Source organism: Cinclus cinclus, chromosome 12 (assembly GCF_963662255.1).
Source record: "Cinclus cinclus chromosome 12, bCinCin1.1, whole genome shotgun sequence".
Lineage (NCBI taxonomy): Eukaryota > Metazoa > Chordata > Aves > Passeriformes > Cinclidae > Cinclus > Cinclus cinclus.
Window position 1 is genome coordinate 6,608,072 of NC_085057.1, and position 20,219 is coordinate 6,628,290.

General features: G+C 44.6%; 1 protein-coding gene across 1 annotated transcript in view; it reads left to right on the forward strand.

Annotated features, from left to right (window-relative positions):
• The window catches only part of ADAMTS9 (ADAM metallopeptidase with thrombospondin type 1 motif 9), a 76,348-nt gene that overhangs the window by 16,158 nt on the left and 39,971 nt on the right, over window positions 1–20,219 (forward strand). Inside the window, exons 8-18 of the mRNA XM_062500388.1 lie at window positions 1,682–1,828; window positions 2,704–2,845; window positions 3,061–3,165; window positions 7,565–7,710; window positions 13,595–13,776; window positions 13,877–14,013; window positions 15,061–15,178; window positions 15,442–15,537; window positions 18,056–18,222; window positions 18,331–18,460; window positions 19,032–19,158. Of these exons, the coding sequence (XP_062356372.1) occupies window positions 1,682–1,828; window positions 2,704–2,845; window positions 3,061–3,165; window positions 7,565–7,710; window positions 13,595–13,776; window positions 13,877–14,013; window positions 15,061–15,178; window positions 15,442–15,537; window positions 18,056–18,222; window positions 18,331–18,460; window positions 19,032–19,158 (1,497 nt within the window). The remainder of the gene's footprint in view (window positions 1–1,681; window positions 1,829–2,703; window positions 2,846–3,060; window positions 3,166–7,564; window positions 7,711–13,594; window positions 13,777–13,876; window positions 14,014–15,060; window positions 15,179–15,441; window positions 15,538–18,055; window positions 18,223–18,330; window positions 18,461–19,031; window positions 19,159–20,219) is intronic.

The following is a 20,219-nucleotide window of genomic DNA, read 5'->3' on the forward strand; positions in this document are numbered from 1 at the left end:
GGCCATGTTTTGGGGAGGATGAATGATGGAGTGTCATAAGCAGGACCTAAGCAGTAATGTCTTGACCAAGCCATTGGAACTAGCCAGGATTTTGGGCAAAGAGGAGAGGTGCTGGGTGCCTTGGAGAGGACCAGGGCAAGGGTTGCTGGCACATCTCAACTATCTTTGGGGACTGAAGTCTTCTCTGAGAGCAGGTCCTCAGCCTGCCACAGCTTGTCCCACAGCTCTGTGTGTTGCTAGTGAAGGCAGTGCAGCAGCTGTGTGTGAAGGAGGAACTTACGCACAGCATTTGGGAGATGATGAGGTGTGTGAGTGGGCTTGACTCAGCTCTTGAACTGTTTCACCATGAAAAATCTTATGCTGCTTGACATCCCCAGAAGAGACACTGCCATTCACCTTCTCCAGCAGAAATGTCTTTCAAACGATTTTTGCCTTTTTCTTACTACTGAGACATTTTCTCACTACTAAGCAGTCATGAGAAACATCATCTTAGATCGCATAGTCCTTTACCCCTGGCTATAACCTTAGGCAGCTGACTCAGTCCCAAACCACCACATGCCTGCTTTGCAGTGGAGGTCTGTAGGTGTGGGATGGATGAGTACTTGGGAACAAATCTCTCATTGTTATAAACTCTGTTTTTCTTCATGGAGAGCTGGCTGAGACAGTCTATTTTTAACCACAGTAGTATTTTTTTAAATGAGACTTCCTGACAGAAAGTCCCCAAAGTTTTTGTGTTCCCCACACCGAACCTGTGGCTAATTCCTTCACTAATGCTACCCCAGAGCTGCTGGGGGGGTTAGCAGTGCTCCTGAGCAGGAAACGCCTCTGTGCTCTTTTTTTCAGAGAGCAGAGTGAAAAGATGGTTTGTTGGAGGTAATCTTAATGGAATACAAACTCCCCAGCCTTGGAACACAGGATCACACCAGGTCACTTCCCCTTCCCCACTTCAAACAGCACAGTGCTTTAAGCCGCTCTGTCTCCATTAGCAAATTTACCACATTCTTCAAGGTGTCATGTGCTGCAAACTTCACATTGGTTTCTGCTGATACCAATGCCTGCTGGTGTTTTGTAAGCCTGCCACATAAAGTGTAGGAGCCAAGTCTATCCCTGGGGCAACCCTGCTTAAGCAGCAGTGTGGCCCAGGGTATTTAACTGCATTACAAAATATTTTGCATCCAACATGGTATTGCCTGTGTGCATGAGAGTCTGCAGTCAGTGGACTCATTCAGGCATCTCCTTCAGAATTCCCTCAGGTCAACTCTTGGATCTGTGGTCAGTTCCAGAGTATTTGCCATTTTTATGAAGGAGGGGCCAGGTTTCAGCCTGTCTGCAGGATAGCAGCCATCAGCTGAAAAGAAAACTGCAGCTGGATTTACATCTTGCTCCAGGCTCACTGGAGGACTTCTCTGGCTAAATATGTGCAGTCATGTAGTGGAGGGCTTAGCAGGGTGCTGCACAGCTTTTTCCAGATGAGTGCTAGGAACCCTGTTCATTAACACTTCTGAATTTATTATGAGTATGTGCTTATTAATACTTTTATTCTATAATATCTGTCAGCAGCATATTTAGGAAAAATTACTGGGTTTGCTTGCATTTAGTTCACACTGTTGCCCTTGCTATGCTAAATACTTGATGTTTGCCTCTTAACTGACTCTACTTTTCACTTCTCATTTCCTCTTAGATTTAACATGCCACATGATGACAATCACAAGTGCAAGGAAGATGGAGGTAAAAATCAACAGCATGTCATGGCACCAACACTGAACTTCTATACCAATCCCTGGATGTGGTCAAAATGCAGTAGGAAATACATCACTGAATTTCTGGAGTAAGGCCTTGCATATGCTTGTGTTGGGCTGTTTTCACATGTCCATGTGTCCCATGGAGTTCTTCGGTTAATTTGGAGTCCTAGTGTGCATTGTTTGGAGGAAATCAGAGGGATTTGTGTGTGCACGCATCCTTTACATAGAGCAGGAATGCACCCCTGGCATCCAGTCCCTGCCAGTTCAGCCTCATGATAAGCTGGCAAGGACCAGCCTCTCAATGGGGAGGAATAAGTCTTCCCCCATGGATATTGCTTTTAAGGAATGTGTGTTCTCCTCAAACCTGAAGAATGACTTTTCAAAGCCTTGTGGCCAGAAACAGAGCTGTGTTTTAGAAGGCAGATTGAATCTGCCTTTCTGCTCCACAGGTCAAGATAAAGCCCTGGCACTAATCCGTGGTGGGAACACCCTTCCTAGAGCCCACGGGTCAGTTTGATGCATAGTGATTTGCCCATTTTGCTGTCGTGCCTACATCACATGTATGTAGTTGTGTTGTGGTGTGGAACAGAATGAGAGCCATGATGGTGTTCTGGCAAATCCAGGAGCTCAGACCCTTGGACAGTTCTGCTAATCAGTGATTTTTCTTTCTGAATTATTTATAAAAATATGCCAGTGCTTGCTCAGCAACTAAATGCACACTCAGAAATGCTTTTGCCATGGTAGCTGATGGTGCTGTGGTGGATGGTTGCTGTCACAGCACAAGGGTGGTGGTGTATGCGTAACACACCCTCCTGTGCTTGAGTTTGAAATAGCTCTTGTAGTGCTTGTTAAATATGGCAAACATGGTGTGCAACCACCCTAAGGCTAATTCAGGCAAACGCAAGTGTGTTCTGATCTTGCCGCCTCCTGTTTAACACCATTATTCTGATTTGTGTTGTAGCACTGGTTATGGGGAGTGTTTGCTTGATGAACCTTCATCAAGAACTTACACATTGCCTCAGCAGCTCCCAGGGCTGATTTATGACGTCAACAAACAATGTGAGTTAATTTTTGGACCCGGATCCCAAGTGTGCCCCTATATGGTAAGTGAAATTTCACACTTTATTTTTCCTGGTTTTGCCAGAGCAAAATAAGGTCTCCTGGGGTTGGATGAATGGCAGACTCACAATCCATCAACTTACTGTCAAGCTTGTGAGTTAATGATAAATCCTAGGGGGGTAATTTCATAAAGGATCATCTGTCTGGTAAGGCATGTGGCACATACTTAATGTTTTGATCTCTTCAATCACTTAAGCAGATGCAGTGTCGGCGACTTTGGTGTATCAACGTCGATGGTGCTCACAAAGGATGTCGAACCCAGCACACACCTTGGGCTGATGGGACAGAATGTGAGCCTGGAAAGGTCTGTAATAGCTTGTGGTTTGTGTCTTGTGGCTCTTTTTCCTTGGGCTCAGGCTGAGCATATCAGTCAAAATCTTCCTACCCTAATGCCAGCTGTGTGGGGCATGGCTCTGACTGCAGTGGTGGAAGCCCAAAGCAGCTCAATGTGTTTTAAGCCTGCTGGTGCCTGGGACATCTCCAGCCCAGATAACATGATTTGAGTCAACTGCTTGGCATAATATTGTTTAAAGCAGGTATTCCCTCTGGAGTGCTTACCTTTTCAAATTAATGCCCTTGAGTGAACTTTTAAGCAAAACTTTCGCAAAGCTTCCGTAAGCTTTTGTTAGAAATTGCCTATGTGATGTGAGCAATTAGTAATTCTGTGTAACATAAAATTGTCAGCTGGCTTTTCATCTTGACAACTTCAGAGTAAAATATAGAATTGGTTGACATTTTCTGTATGGAACATTTTTAGCAGTAATTCATAGAAACTTTCCATTTCCATGTGCATATTGATTTCCAGCTAGCATTGTGTTTTCTAGGATAAGTGTTTAATTTTTAGTTGTTCATATCTGTAGAAAAATAGTTGAGAGATTTTTCTTTCATTGAGTTACTGAAGCTTTTGAATAGAAATGCTAACTGGTTCTTACCATTCTCCATCTGTGTCTAGTAAAAATAGCATGATGTTATTTTACATGGTACAGCCTAAAATTTTGCTTTTCTTGTTCTTAAGATCGACATTATTATTAATGTTTTCTTTAGAAAGAGTCAAAGTTTTAAATCATAGTCTCTCAAATGTACTTTAATAAAAATTCTGTATGCTATTTTAAATACAGTTTTCCATGCAGGCTGTGGAACTCTTTGGAAATTTATCTTTTGATGCATGTGTCTGAATACTCAATTGTTCAGTGACACTTGACTGATTTCCTTCAGGAAAATGAGTATCATGTATCAGTTTGCCTTCCTTTCTTAGGGAAAAGTGCAACTGCAGATTTGTTGTTATGGTTGAGAATGTGCATTAGAGATGTAATTGGAATGTCTAATGTTTTTGAGTGTAGGTATCTGCAGAATCCCTGTGACTTGAGACCTTGTGCCCTCAACTTCTCTGTTGGTGAGCTTGGGATCTGCTCACTGCTGAAAGATCAGCAATAACTTTGAAATTTTCTTGAAATTCTAAAAATCTGGGCTGCAGCAAACCTGGACTTACCCTTGGATATTACCAGAGTTATGTGCAAACAGCAGCAGCTGAGCAGATCAGCACCCCCTCAGAGCTGCCCCTTGTCAGGCAGCGTCCAGCTGCATGACTCTTAATAAAGACTGTGTGAGCAAAAACATTTCAGGACACAAATTTAGACATTCTGACAAGTTTAGACAAACTAGATAAGTGTGAGCTGAACATCTCAGCTGACAACAGATGGGCTCTTAAGAAAAGCTAATGCAGCCCACTCGTGTTCAGGCATTTAAATGTGTTCTCACAAAAAGGCTTTATGGAGTAATTTTTCTCTCTGTGTGTTCATCTAATTCAAGCTTAAAGTTTGGATCGTCATAAACTCGATGTCCTGCTTGGTATTTACTTAGGCTTTTAAAGTGCTGAGGTGAGAGTCTGAAGTGCTTTTCCTTGGAATAAATTGCTATTTTGGTACTCTGCTGTGGCCAAGAGCCCTGCCAAACTGCTACTTGCTGACTAATGCCTCAAGTTTGCATGCTTAAAGCCTGTGCTGTATGGGTTGGCAGATGGAGAAAATACCGTACCATTTTTTATGGAGATATCTTTGGAAAGAAGAGAGCCTGAATAGCTAAAAAAAAATCTAGCTAAAATTACTGGGATGTAGATTTAACCGGGCTCTCTAAATTTACCCTTAAATCAAGGGTATTAAAAAACATTGAAGTATTAACTTAGGCATATTTTGCATGTGAGGACACTGAATCTGATACTGCTAAATCAAGCCATAAGCCCAGCCCATGGTCTGGCTTTGTTGGGTGATGGTTTTACCATGTTCCACAGAACCAGCTCATTGTTGGGTGGAGATAAATCTCTAAAGGAAGATAAAGGGGGTTGTAAATCTGGGCCACTCTCAGTTGTGGTTTTCAGGGCTGTTTAAAGAATGGTAACAGAAGAGCAGATGATCAGTAATGATTTGTGCCTGCTGCCCTGTGGCAGCAGGTAGTGTGTCTGTTATGCATGCATGGAGCTGTACAGCCCCTTCTGCCCTCTGCTACTCCATTCAGCCAGCCAGCCCAAAGATGGGAGCTGGATTTGGGGAATTATCTGGAACTTCAGTGGCAAGACAAAGGAAAGGAAACTCTGCTGTAATTCTTCCATCCCTGTCAGTGCTCTCCAGCTCCACTGTGTGTCTAAGATGTTTTGAATTTGCTCCAGACAGTCTGCCTTTTATTCTCTTCATTCTGTGAGCTGTAAGCTCATAGGAGAGAGAACCCTGGCAGGCTTTTTAATCTTTCTGCTGTATCTCAACATAGAAATTATTTTTAAAATAAAAAAAGGCACAAAGGTTGCGCAGCCAGACTGTTCACAGTGTGGTTCCAAGAAGCACCATTGTGTTTTCATAAGATAGTCTTGCCATTTATTTAAAACAGCTGCTCTTTTCCCCTGCTTCACTTTACCATCAACTCCAAACCCCAAATTCTTAAAAAAATCAATGGATGTAGATGACTTCCTGGTTAATACTCAACCATGGGATGGGAGACATATAGGTCATGTCACGGTCTGTTAGCAGTGTTCATTCACTAGTTAGCTATTCAGTCATCTTCCCTGGGTCAGTGGTGCCAGGCATGACTCTGGTTAGATATTTAGCTGTGAGCATCGACATGGCTGCAAGTTCTCCACTGGGACAGCACTGTTGGATTGGTGTCATGGATTTCTGTTGTTTAATTATAGCTGTCAGACCTCTTTGGACCTGTATGGGGACCCCAACCTTCAGGTTTTCAACCTCTAAATGCCAGGAGGAGTTGTGCATAGTAGGGGTTTGTCCTGCAGCAAAGAAACAGGCATTTCAGTTGATTTTATTGCTGTTCTTAAGTGTAGCAGATGGGGTTTGCTCAGTTTTATCTGGGGAATCAGACCTTCAAATCTAGGGCATCTTGCAGCCCAGTGACCATGCTTGTCTCTGAGCAAACACTACATACAGGACTCAAATTATGAGTTCTTCAGCTGTCCTGCAAACCGTGTCCATGGGCAAATGCACCTGAGATCAGCTTTCTTCATCAGGAAAGCTATGTAACAAGTCATTCTTGACAGGCAAAAGTTGTCCCATGTGTTGCAGAGCTGGTGTCCTCCATGGGATGCACAGCCCCATGACAGCTTGATTCTGCCATTGTCCTAGATAGTTTTATCCAAGGTGGTTTATAAGGCTGTCTAAAATAGCAGGATGAGCTTGTGGTGTGTCTTGACAAAACCTTGTTGTGCTATTAGTGGAAGGGCTGGAAAAACAAATTTAACTTTGTTCCCATAAAGATCATCAGATCTGAACAGCACCTGGTACACAGAAATACTGCAAGAGAATATTTTAGTGATGCTCTCTACCTGTATTCTGTAGTTTGTAACCTCTTCTAATCTGTGAGGAATCAGCAATGTTTGGGCTTTCCATAATTACAAAGATTTAGGGATCTGCGTGTCTCTGGGTTTAAATCAACTATAGCAAGCACTGTTGACTGGGAGAGAACATTTCCATCTAGTCTGGTGAGACCACAATGTGACTCTTCCCTAGACCTCACTTCTGCAGAGATCTGTGTAGTCCATCTAGTAAACATACCCCAAAGGACACAATTTATACTACGAAAACGGGGATGGGGCTTGCCAAGGTAACTTAATCCAGTTTTCCAAACAAAAGAAAACAAGAGTCATAGCTGGAAAACAGAAGTGTATACCAGGTCTTGGCAAGTCCTGTGTTATGTCTGAGTATAAAAAGAAAACCCACTTGGGGTTGAGGATTAATTTTTCTATTTTATTTGCCTTTTGGATTTGGAAGTTTTCTGCTTTGGATATCTGTGGGGAGGTTTGAGTTTTCCCTGGTGTTTCTCCTCAGTGCCTGTCTTCTGCCCTGACATGGCACAGTTTCTACAGCTCTCCAGGAAATCAGATAGAGCAGGTTTTTGAAAAGCCAGTGTTGTGAGCTTGCTGTGCTGCTTAGCACCAGTAAACAGGGAATATTCAGTGGTTGCTGTTGTCCTCAGTCTTCATCCCAAATCATTCTACAGATTCAGCACCTTGCCTTCACTTTGCCATTTAAGGGTACAGAGAAAGAAAAATATGGAGGAGACAGACAAAATATAATGTAGCTCAGTTTTATTAGATTGCAAAATCGTTGTGTGTGGTTGAGAAATAAGTGAGGTTGCCCAGGTTGGTCACTCGTAATGCAAAGCAGCGCAATCCCACCTTTGCCATGTCTCTCCTTCACATGCAGCACTGCAGGTTTGGGATGTGTGTGCCCAAGGAGCGAGAGGCGCCGGTGACAGATGGAGCCTGGGGCACCTGGAGCCCCTTTGGGACCTGCTCGAGGACCTGCGGTGGTGGCATAAAGACGGCGATTCGAGAGTGCAACAGGCCCGAGTGAGTGCACAGAGGGGGAGTGCCAGAGGGTCAGATGGGGAAAAGCACTTTGGGTTGCTCAGATGGGCTGAAATCAGCTTTGGCTGTCCCCAGCCCTTGTGGGTACCAAATACAGGTGGCTCTGCCCTGGGGATGGGTGGCTTTGTCCAGCATGGGTGAGGCAGGATCTGGTTATTGGTGTATGGGTGAAGTGCTCTAGAATGGGATCCGTTCAACAATGAGGGATAAAAAGCTAATACCTCCATGGGTTTATTACCTTCTGTTTTCCTGTGGAGGTGCAGCTTGGGGTCCAACTTCCAGAGGTGTTTTTCTTTCTCCAGTGCTGTGAGTCAGAAAGGAAGGAGCCTTCCCTTTTCACCATTTTACCCCTGCTTCGGTTGCTTTTGCAGCTGTTCCTACAGGCCATTATAATAAAGTTTTCTACTGTTTTATTCCTGCTTTGTCTGGTTTTGCAGCTTTTGGCTGCTTTTGCAGCTGATCCTTTATACAGTTACGTTTCAGCTGGTGCAGACTAGCCAAACCTCAGCAGAAATCTGTGCCCTATTAAAAAGTAGCACTCAAAAATGTTTGCTATCAGCATGGAATGCAAAATCCTGCACCCTTGAAACAGCAGGGAATTTTGCTGTGGGCTTTAAGGAGACAAATATGTAGTTGGTGCAATAGTAATAGCTTGAGCAACTGGTATGAAAGCATCCTGTTTACATGAATTGTGAATTGTGCTGGTTTCTGTTTAAATGTCTTCTTGCAGAAGAGAAGGGGTGGGCAGGAGGCTTTCTGGACTTTTATTTGAGTCTGAGATACAGAGAGGAGAGGGGGTCTGTGGGGCTGGTTGCACTGAGGGGTCTTAAAGAGATTCCTTCCTCATCACTGGTGTTGGATGGTTTATTGCCAAGGAAATTCCCACTAGGGGCGTGCCAGTAATAGTCTCATCACTGCTAATGGGAGAAGGGAGAGCTTATACCTATGACACTAGTGGTGTAGTAACAGAAAAGGCTGCTCAGTGCAAGTGTCAAAAGTTGAGCTGGGCAAGTGTTAAAAGTTGAGGCTGAGAGAGTGGGACACCAGCACGTAAATTAAAACAACGCTAAGAAAAACACAAGTGCAAAGAGCTCTCATCTGGCTGTGCTGAGTCAGCACACTCCATATGGTCTTTGGTAGCCATGGAAAGCCAAAAACAAAGCATCTTGCCAGCTCTGCTGAAACATTGCTGTCAGCTGAGATGCATTCCTGTCTTCTGAAAGGCATCTATTCAGACTGATAGCTTTTTGTGATAGAAAATCTCCTTTATCCTAAAGGCTAGCCAAGGGATTTGAAATTCCATCTTCCCTGATAGCTTATGGTTTGTATCCTGGTGCTTCAGTAGGTGTATTGCTGTGTCTGGGATTTGCAAAAGCACCTAAACACACTCGGCACCAAGCTGCCCGAGAAATCCTCATGATTGATAGTGGTTTCTTTTCCAGGCCCCGTTTCCTAAGCCTTGTGCTGGCCTCTCTTCTCCAACCCCTCACAAGGAGGGAGAAGTCTGTCCTGGCACCATCCACAGAGCTTTCCACTGATTGTTGGTTTGTGCCTGTAATTTGACAACACAGTGTGAGCTCCCACCACCTGTGTCCCCATTATCATAGGGCTGCTAAAAGGATGCAAATGGATGAGACCCCACTGGATACTCTCTTGCCTTTTCTTTTCCCCTTCTCAAAGTACTTCAAAAAGAGACGGTTTCTCCTCTGTTGTAGAAGTTAGCAAACCCCACCTAGATACCTAGAGGAAGGTCTGAAATAATTCTCAATAAATATTTTCTATTCAAAGATGGTTTAGATTTTTAAAGTTCTTTTTCTGTGCATGAGGATCTGGGGTGGGATCTTGCGTCCAGTAAAAAATTGTGTTAAATCTGGCATTGAAAAGTACATCCATTCCCTCTGTGGTACAGAAATTAAGGCTGCAGTTCCTTCCTCTCTTTGTAGAGTGCTCTTATGCCTGCATGGATGAGTATGCTGCAGGGTTGCAGGAAGAGCTGTAAGTCTCTGGAATGGCAACAGACTGTTTTGACATACCCTGAAGGAATGTTGAATGTGTTTGCTAACCAGAGCAGACCCTTCCCACTGAGATTGCCCACACGGGAATTCGAGCCTGGCTGGTGGACAAAGCTCATGGCTGTGGTGATTCATCAGAGGGTCTGAGGTGCAAGCCCTGGTTTTCAAAGAAAGACATGTTGCAGAATTATGGGAAAGGGCATGTTTGATAAGATGTCAATACCAGAAGCCCTGTTTTCAGGAATGGCTTTTTGGTTGGGGGAGTGTTATCTCTGGATGGGAGTCAAATCACATTTGCATTTTAGTCCATCACAGATGTATCCACCTGTGCTGAAAACTGCCTGAGCCTGACATGTAAACACATGTGCTAGCCACCAACCAATTCCCAATCCTAGGGCTTCCTGCAGTGTGGAGGATATCACAAACTGATCTGTGCGCACTGGAGCTTCACAGATTTTTCTGCAGTCACACATGAGCACAGGTACCTGGGCGAATGTGCCCTGCAGTTAATTCTCCTGGGGCTTCTCCTTGTGACAACCTCAGTGCTCCCAGGCAGAGCTGCTGCCCGTGGGGCAGGTGCAAAGCACCCCCAAAACAACACTTCTTGGCAGGGTGTCTGTACCTGGTACTCATGAACTGCTGGGGGTTGGGTGCTGCCTCAAAATCTGCAAGTGAATATGCTCAAGGTGATGGATTAAGCATCATGTATTTCAGACCTGTTGGGGTGGGAATGGGATGAGACCCCCATCATTCCCGGGGACTGAGAGCTTCTGGGCTGCTGGCAGGAGTGCAGTGGGTCTGGGGTGTGTGCAGGAACTTGTCAGGGGAATGGTACTGAATTGAAAATGAGTCCATGCTGGCTGTTAATTGGTCAAAGAGATAATTCAGAGAGAAGGGAAATGGAAGCAAAACAAGGAGGTTTCTATGCATGTACTGTTTTCCCTTCTGTTTCTGTGGTACATTGTTGATGATCCATAAAAATATTACACAGAATGGAGTATGCTGTATTACTTCATCACATTGAAAATTGATGTTTTATGAGGGCGACTTATTTTTCAGGGTCAGCTCTTTTTGTCCCTCAGATTCCGTGAGAAGCAATGCTGGTTAAAAACGCTCTGAAACTGTCAAGGGAATTTGGAGCTGTTTTTAAGTGTCTTAAGTGTGTGCTTTGGCCCCCAGCACTGTCTGCAAGAGATTTACTGCCAGGGTTACAAAGCTGACGGTTTGCAACACAGTGGCAAGGTTTAGGATCCTTCAGTTTGTGATGTGTCCACGTGTCAAAGTTATACCAATCTCAGGGGTCATGTCTAGGGAAGAGACAACTAAATAGTAGCTTGGGACTCTTGGATTTTATCAGATATAACCTTTAAAAAAAAAAAAAGGCTCCTGCATGTTCTCTATGCTCTCCTTAACTAAATAGTTAGGAGTTTCATTTTAGTTAAATTAATTTATATTGGAAACAATGTGGTTGCCATAAAAAGGTTGTAATTGCAGTTGTTTTTAAAAGAAATGCCCTCTTAAAAGTTTGTATAACTCAGAGGCTTTGTCAAACTGCAACAGTTCTACAGAGGTATAAATGCTTTTGAAGTGAAAATGATGAATCCTGTTAGTTCCCCCATGGATGACTCAGAGTGACCCAGATCTGGAGTGTGCTGCTGCCGTGATTAAGAAGTTGCCCGGTGTGCTGTGTAGTGAGATGATTGAGATGCCCTTTTGTAGCTAGAGGTAACTCATGTGCGTGCATTGGAGTAGTCCATGGGATGGGCCCTGGTATTGGGAAACCCGCAGCAATTGTCATTGTGCCTGCAAGGCAAGGAGGAGTTTGGGCTGTGTCTGCAGGGGCTGCTGTGCTGGGATAGCCCTGGAGCTGTCCCAAGTGTAATCAAGTAAGTTCCTTGAAGCTGTTTGTTGTAACAAAGTGGACAACAGACTATATCAGTAAAAAACAGGTTTAGACTTATTCCTTCACTAGGAACTGTAAAGGAGTAAAATCAGTCTGTAATCAGGAATCTGCAGTGGGCACTTTGCAGTTGCTTGGGTTTTTTATCACTGGTACTTGCTTAATTGCAAATACCAGAAACCTTTGTGATTGGCATTTGACTTCCAGATGGCATGTGAGAACTGCCGTGAGAGCAGGTAGAGCTGGTGTTTGTAGCTATTGCTCAGGGCTGTGCCTGAGGACAAATCATACCCCGTGGCATTTAGGATAGGACTAGGGGGGTCTGCACCACAGCAGTGAGGATCTCAGTGACTGGAGGATGCTGATGGGAAAAATCCCATGTGTGTAACTGGTGGTGCTCAGCATCTCACCTGCAGCTGCTCAAGGAGGCAACTCTTTCTGCCAAACCTGTGAGTATCCCTAGTGTGATGCTGATGGGGTGGTGGGAAGTCTGCCTGCCTTTCCCAGTTTTGCAAGCAATCTTTTGGCAAGGGCAAGCTGTTCTGTGCTTCTGTCTCATCCGTTTCACAGGAACTCTGCTACTTAAAGTCGCAATGAATTTTCAAGCATAAGAGTGAAAAATTGTTATTTGTGTGAGAAAAGGCACTGCTGAGTCTCCTAGGTGCTGGAGGTGCAGAGATGCTGAAAAATTGTGTTCAGCTGCAGAAACTTGTAGACTCACTGTGTGTAGAGACCATTGTGCATGTGCAGGGGGGTGCCATCCCTTTTGTTAGAGGTGCTGGCAACATGCAACGATGCAACATGGAGATCTCAAGGTGAGCATCTCTGTTCTGAAGGCAGGGGTGCTTCCCATTTATCTGCATCTTGAAGGGTTCTCCAAGTGTGCAAACCTTGTATGTGTTCCTTCCCAGCCGAGCTCCAAGGGAAGGAGCATTCTGCCAGCATCCCTGGGGCGCTGATGGGCACCTGGTCCCCAGGCAAGGCAGAGCTGATCCCGAAGAACAGCCCTGGAAGGCAGGAGCTGTGGGTGCCAGGATGTTGGAGCCTGGCAAGTCACTCTTCTAATTGCACTTCTTGCTAGTGCAAGCTCTCATTTCTCAGGGGGTAGGTAGAAGATGTAGGTTTGGTGGTTATTTTGATGTGCAGCTCATTCTTGCACCACTGCTGTCAGCAGATGGAACGGCACAGGCTCCTTCAGTCCCCAGAGTGATGTTCTCTGGCAAAGACTTCATCTACACATGAGAAAAATAGTTTTATGACTACACTCCTGAATCTTTGAGTCAGGAAATTTAAAATGACAGCTTCTCCTAGACTTATCCACTGGGTTTTATATGGCTTGGATGGGATATCTCTTTCCAGTTTATACCTGTGTCATCCTGCTATAAAATGGGAGTAAGTTATTTGTCTTTGGTGCTTTCTGGAATATATGGAGGTAAAGTGGTTTCAAAGTGCTCAGCGTTACATTTCTAATACTTGGGGCTGAAAATCCTGAAGGACTAAGTGCTGCCTGACCTTTCAGCCTCTGAAGGGAAGGAAGCCTTTTTTCCTGTACCGTTTAGTTATTTGCAGCCCACTAGATCAAAGACAAATTGTCAGCCACAAAATTCATGGGGCTGATGGGGTTGTAAAGAGACATGGGCCTGAGTGGGATCCCTCAGTGTGAAAATAAATCCTTACACAGGTGGGGAAGAAGATGTTGCTCTTCCTTTCTGGTTTCTCACACTACCATGGTATCCATCAGAAAATAAATATTCTCTTTTTCCTCCCTTTTTATTGCCTATGGGCTTTTTTATGTTATACGCCAACATAGCATTTCCTGCTTATCGACCTGGGATATTAATTAAAGCATGCACAAAGACAGAGCCCACAAAACACTGTTGCAAATCCTGACTGTACTGAGCAGGTTGCAGAATTGCAATTCCACCTCATTTCCAGCCTGGTGTTGTCTCTCCAGACCCAAAAACGGTGGGAAATACTGTGTGGGACGCCGCATGAAGTTTAAATCCTGCAACACGGAGCCGTGCTCAAAGCTGAAGAAGGATTTCCGGGATGAGCAGTGTGCCGAATTTGATGGGAAGCACTTCAACATCAACGGGCTGCCCACAAACGTGCGCTGGGTTCCCAAATACAGCGGCAGTAAGTGGCTGGGGGGAATGCAGCTCCTGCCTCCTGGATTGCTGCCTAAGGGTGAGGGTGTTCAGATAACGTGCTCCTGGTGTCCCTCCCTCCCCCGCAGTCCTGATGAAGGATCGGTGCAAGCTGTTCTGCCGGGTGGCGGGGAGCACAGCCTATTACCAGCTGCGGGACCGCGTCATCGACGGGACGCCCTGCGGCCCCGACACCGACGACATCTGCGTGCAGGGCCTCTGCCGGGTAATTGCTGTCCTTCCTCTTCACCAAAGGGCCGTGGCAGTTTTGTAGGGCAGCCTGGCGCTTTAGCGCCCTGCTCCAGGCATGTTATCTTCTCTCAAAGGATGCCAGCAGCATCTGCAGACTCTGTAAGCCCCAAATGGTCTGAAACTTGTGCCAACCTCCAGACTTGTTGAAGAGCCACACGTGGAATCGTAGGGTCATTTAGGTTGGAAAAGACCTTTGAGCTCAAGTCCAGCCATTAACCTAGCACTGCCAAGTCCACCACTAAACCATGTCCCCAAGTGCCATATCTACATGTCTTCTAATTCCACCAGGGAGCGTGACTCCCACCACTGCCCTGAGCAGCCTGTTCCAGTGTTTGACAACCTTTTTGGTGAAGAATTATTTCCTAATACCAAATCTAAACCTCCCCTATTGAACGTGAGGCTGTTTCCTCTTGTCCTGTTGCTTGTTACCTGTGAAAAGAGCCTGACCCCCACCTGGTTGCAAATTCCTTTCAGGTAGTTGTAGAGAGTGAGAAAGTCTCTCCTGAGCCTCTTTTTCTCCAGGCTGAGCTCCGCTGCCATTCCTCCTCTTACTCTAGACCATTCACGAGCTCTTCTTGGGACACTCTCAAATGCAGGATGTTTGCACATCTGTCCGAAGTTGCTGAGGGCTGTGGAGTCTCAGCCTAAATCCTTGTGTTGCTTCCTTCTGTGCTTTGCCCCAGTTCTTCCTGATCAGACCCCAGAGCCCTAAATTTCCAATCACAATTGTTCTTCAAACTTTTCTCTGTGGGAACAATTGATGCAAGAATATTTTTCTAGTGAGGGCATTACCTGGTGCAAACAATTGTTCTGATTCTTGCTTTGTAAAAAAAGCCTTTCGTTGTAAAACCTTGTGGGATGGCCACACTGTAAATGAGTGGAAAAACGTGGGGAAGCAAACCAGTTGATCTCACCACAGCCTTTTCCATGCGCAGTTTTTGTGTGTCTTAATTAGGAGATTTGTCAGTGCTGTTCTAGTCTGTATTTGCTCAATCTATTGTTTTCAATTTTTCTCTTAAAGCAAGCTGGATGTGATCATGTGCTGAATTCAAAAGCAAGAAGAGATAAATGTGGTGTTTGTGGTGGGGATAATTCTTCATGCAAAACTGTTGCAGGCACATTTAACACGGTGCATTATGGTAAGAATGTGTTGCTAAAAACTTTATAGTGAAAAATGTGGGTCTATAAAAGCCATTATGACACTTAATCTACAAAAACACTGATGTAAAACACAAAATCCTTCTAGCTGTAGTATATTCAATTTTATAACTATTTATGCTATCCCTAAATGAAAAGTATCAGCTTGTGTAATGTGTGGTAACTTAGCTCATTTCCCTTCCCCTGTAGAAAACAAATCAAATGCCTGTGTAATAGCCTTGACTTTCTGTTAAATCTTTCCTAGGTTATAACATTGTGGTTCGCATCCCAGCTGGTGCCACTAATATTGATGTGCGTCAGCACAGTTACTCAGGGAAACCAGAGGATGACAACTACCTGGGTGAGTGGTGCTCCTTATTTCACTCCAGAAATCTGCTTGGTTGTCTGTTGTGGTGATATATCTACTGGCAGCTCTCCACTAGGGAGGTTGAAGAATTCACTTAAGGGAGATGTTTTCCTGGTGAGAATTTTTCTACATCTGCCAAACATTCAGCCTTATCTTCTTCCTTATTTTTTGTTCATGCCATCCTAGATGCAAAGTTTGGGAGGTTCATCAATTTTAATAAATATTCCCTTAGGGTGTGGCTAGGGCTGAGTAGGACTGTTGATTCTGGGTGGGAACTAAGGGACAAAGCTGAGAATCAAACAGGATTCTGAGCTCTGCTGGAGTCTCCTCATTGCAACTTTATCTCTGCTATCACCATGCTTTGGCTGGTGCCATGTCCTGAAAGATGTTTGTGCAAACACTTACAAGGAGAAATTATTTCCTATTCTTCTGAGAATAATAATTATTCTGATTTCACTTAGAGTGAGGCCTTCTTGTCCCTGCCTGATAGTGACATGTAACTGTAGAGAAATACCCTGCACCAAAGACGTTGGTTTGATTTAAACCTAACGTAACTTGGCCTTTGGCTATTGGACTTTCATAGTCTCTGTTTTCTCTAATCTGTGGCTGTATCTTTAGAGGCAGATGAAAATGCTTGGGCTGCTGTGTTAGACCACTCTGCTACATTCACGTACATGTTGTTAGCATGGCCGTGAATGTCTTTTCCACCGTGATCACTAACTCACCCCACAGATAGTTCTGTTTGGGTTCAATAGCAGAGATAATACAAATGAACATGACTCATGTTACACTTGCCAGTTGAAGGCTGATTTTGCCATTAAGTCCTGTCTGGGGTCTCTCAGAGTCTCTGGTCTTGCTCTTTTGCACACCAGCTGTGTTCCAGTAGCACAGGGTCCTGTACTTTTATCTTTGAACAGGGCATTTCATCTTGTCCTATCTCACCAAATTCCTGTAACTAGGTATGTTAAAAAGGGGAGCTGGCTGGCGTTCTCTAGCCCATCAAACGTAAAGGGACTCATTTGAGAAACAAGTAGCAGATTACCACTCACCAAAGGGAGGCAATGCTGACAGCCTTGGCTGTTGCTCTGAAATGCCATCCATGTGGCTGGACCCTTCATTGAGGCAAAAAGTTGCGGTGGTGTAGCATGAGTGCACATCAGCACCAAAAAAAAAGCGTTACTGAGATCTCAGAATTTTCTGTCATGGAGGAGAGAGCCAAATTTTAATTTTCCTCTTTCCTGGAAAAAAAAAACAATTCTCCCTGTGTTGTTCCTATTCAAACTGGTTCACCCCAGAATGAGCCCCCAACTTCTCAGCTCTTCCTGGAGGGCCTTTAATCTTCTTGGGAAACAATAAAGTCAAATCTTCTTTAATGTTGCTTTAATATTGGTGGGGAAGCATCTCTTCATATTAGGCCTGACTGGAAGAAAATTAGAAGTGTGCATGTGTCCACTTACTTTGCAGCTCACTGAGTGTGAAATCTTGGGCCCTTGGTTACTGTGAACCTTGTAGTTGCTTAACAATTTAGGAGGAATTTGATGTTGTCATCAAGTCCAAGATGTACCTACTGTTGTAGGAGATATAGTAAAAGAGAAGGAATCCTTTAATGAGTTTTATTACTGCTTAATAACATTAAAACCTCCAAAGTGTAAAATTTGGTTGAGTGTAGCCTCTGCTTTGTGAAGTTTTCTCCATCTATGTCTGTTTGCCACGGAGTAGTGTTTTGCTTCATTATCTCTCCTCATTTGATGGAAAAAACCTTCCCTTTGGTGTTTTGGTGTTTAGATTTTTCAGTACAGGGGCTTTTTAGTAACGTAGCTGTGATGGGTGAAATGGTGGGGAAACTAACTTAGGAAATTAGCTACATAATCGCATTAGTGTGAAGTTGTGCAGCAGACTGCTGTTTTCAGGAAACTGTTCCTTTTATAAAGCATTTAGGCTTTAAGCCTCCAGTGCTCTCACATACCTTAAGATTTGGAATAATAAAAAGTATGGGGGGAGGAGGGAGAGACAGACAAAGAGGTGGATATTGACCAAACCCCCTGTAATTATATACCAGAAAATTATGCTTTGGTAACTAGGATGTGTACATTAACCCTAAGAACACACCTGGGCGACACCAGGGAAGCCACCCTATCCACACAGCTGATGGAAAAGTTTGGGCAGGATTATTTCTGTGGTACATGTGGGGATACAGCCTATGTGTGCTCCTTGCAGTAGCCAGCCCAGAATGCCTTTTGGATATCTCTGCATTGAGTTATGGATGAGCTGTTTAGCAACAACTTCAGGAATTCAGCCTTCATTTTTAGGAGGCTTTCCAGTGGAAAAAGGAGAAGGCACAGTATCTGCAAGAGCCCTGCTGCTCACTTTACATCCTTTCTGTTTGAGAGTGCCAGTGGGCTTTCCCCCCCCACCCCCATGGGAAAGGAGCACTGAGAGCACATGACCCACGTTGTTGTGTACGTATGAGTTAATTCTGCCTTTTTAGTTCTTGTTTTTTGCACCTATGCAGCCTTATCTAACAGTCAAGGAGACTTTATATTAAATGGAGACTTTGTCGTCAGTATGTTTAAAAGGGAAATCAAAGTTGGGAATGCTGTGATCGAATACAGCGGCTCCGATAATACTATTGAAAGGATTAATTCCACAGATCGGATTGAGCAAGAAATAACACTTCAGGTGACGTATATGTTGTGTGTATGGACAAGTCTGCCCAGCATTGTTGGACTGAAAACAGTGGGCAGTGATATCTCTTGGTTTACTCTGCTTCATTTTTCTTCCTCTCAGGTTTTATCAGTGGGCAATTTGTACAATCCTGATGTTCGTTACACATTCAATATCCCTATTGAGGACAAGCCTCAGCAGTTTTACTGGAATGAGCATGGCCCATGGCAGCCCTGCAGTAAGCTCTGTCAAGGTGGGTGCTTGGGAAGTTTTAGTTTTGTCCTGGATTCCTTTGGTGTCTGGGCATTACTATCAGATCCCTCTCTGTTTGATTTCTTTGCGATTCTCACCCTGTGGGTGTGATTGTTTCCCTGGTCTGCAGTGGAGGGTAACATCCTACAAGGTACTTCTGAGTTTCAGAGCAGGGCACCTTACAGCCCTTCTCAGCCAGGTGAGCTTCACAACCTGGTTTGCAGGTGAAGAAGCTGAAGCATAGAAAAGGTCATGAGGCATTTCCCAAGGCTGCAAAATGCCCCGGTGTCTGGTTTTGGGTCTGACATCCAATCATTGCCAGTGTCCACCCTGCTAAATAATCACTCAGAGCCCATCCTTGCGGGGGTACTGCAGCTCTCTGCCTGTGTCCATCCCATCTGTGATAAACCCCTTCTGTTCCACTCAGTCTTAGACCCCCTTCCTGTTTCTGACAGAGGTAGAAAAGCATGCCTAAGCATCTCTTAAATACTATTGTGAAATATGTAAGAGAAATAACTGAATTGATCACTTCGGTGCATGACTCAAACCAAGTGCTGGTTTTCTCTGTGCAGGAGAACGAAAAAGAAAGCCTGTGTGTAAGAGAGAGTCAGATCAGCTCACAGTGTCAGACCAGCGATGCGATCGAATTCCCCAGCCCGACCCCACCGCCGAGCCTTGTAACACAGAATGTGAATTAAGGTGCTCAGCCATGTGTATAAATAACATTGTGTAGTTATTGTTTACTCCTCTTTCCTTTCGCTTCTCACCATAATTCCCTTTCTCACCAGCCTGTATTAGATTTTGAAAAAGAAAAGGATCGGTAGTTGCCTCTTTGTCAACTAAGAGGGATTGTCATCCACCAGTGGTGTTTTGAAAGGCACTTTTCAATGTTTTTACATTTCTCTTGCTGGATTCAATTAGGGCTACCTCTTACAAAAATTCTCTAATGTTGAAAAAATCTTCCTGTGCATACAGGGCCTGAAATTTGCATCTCCTGGATCAGAAATGCTCAGCACCATTCTACATACAGCCTGCAAATAGGGGAAAACATATACTTAAAGCAAAAACCTAGCTAACACTTGGATTTATCATTGTTTATTTAAAGTAAAGAATAGGCTTAAGTGTAGAATGGGTTTGGGGCTGTCCCCAGACAATTCCTGGCAAGCTGGAATTGATGGAGCACAGCCTAAATCATCGCAACCCACTTTCCTTCAAAAAGCAATCTGTTTTCCTTTCTGGGACTAAAATATGGTGGCATTAAGTGGCTGCTGGTGAAGTAATTCAGATGGAGGAGTTTCCCGCGGGGTTTCTCCAGCCCTGTTAAACCAGGGCTGTGCAGGGCCGGGTTGTCGCGGTAACAGCTGTTGCCATTGCAACAGGTTGGAAACTTGAGAAGGGCAAAGCAGGAGTCTGAAAAGCACGCAGGGATGTGAGGCTCCCACCAGTCAGGAGCTATTGATTCCAAATCCCCTTGATCTTATTCTTCTCTGGGCTGTGATAGAGTTTGCTCTCTTGGCTCAGGAGTGCGGCTCTGTGCTCCCTGTACAGGGACAGGCAGCATCCAGAGGGTCTCCAGGACCCCCAGAGGACATCACTGCTTCCTGCCCCAGAAGCCATCCCTGCCAGGTGTAAGGTATAATGGGTTCCTGTTAGCTTCAGGGTCTCCAGGATCCTCCCTAGATCAGGCCTCATGTTCAGCATCCCTTTCCAGAGCTGGGCTGACCTGAAGCAGGGGTGTGTCCCCAGGTGGGTCTCTGGGG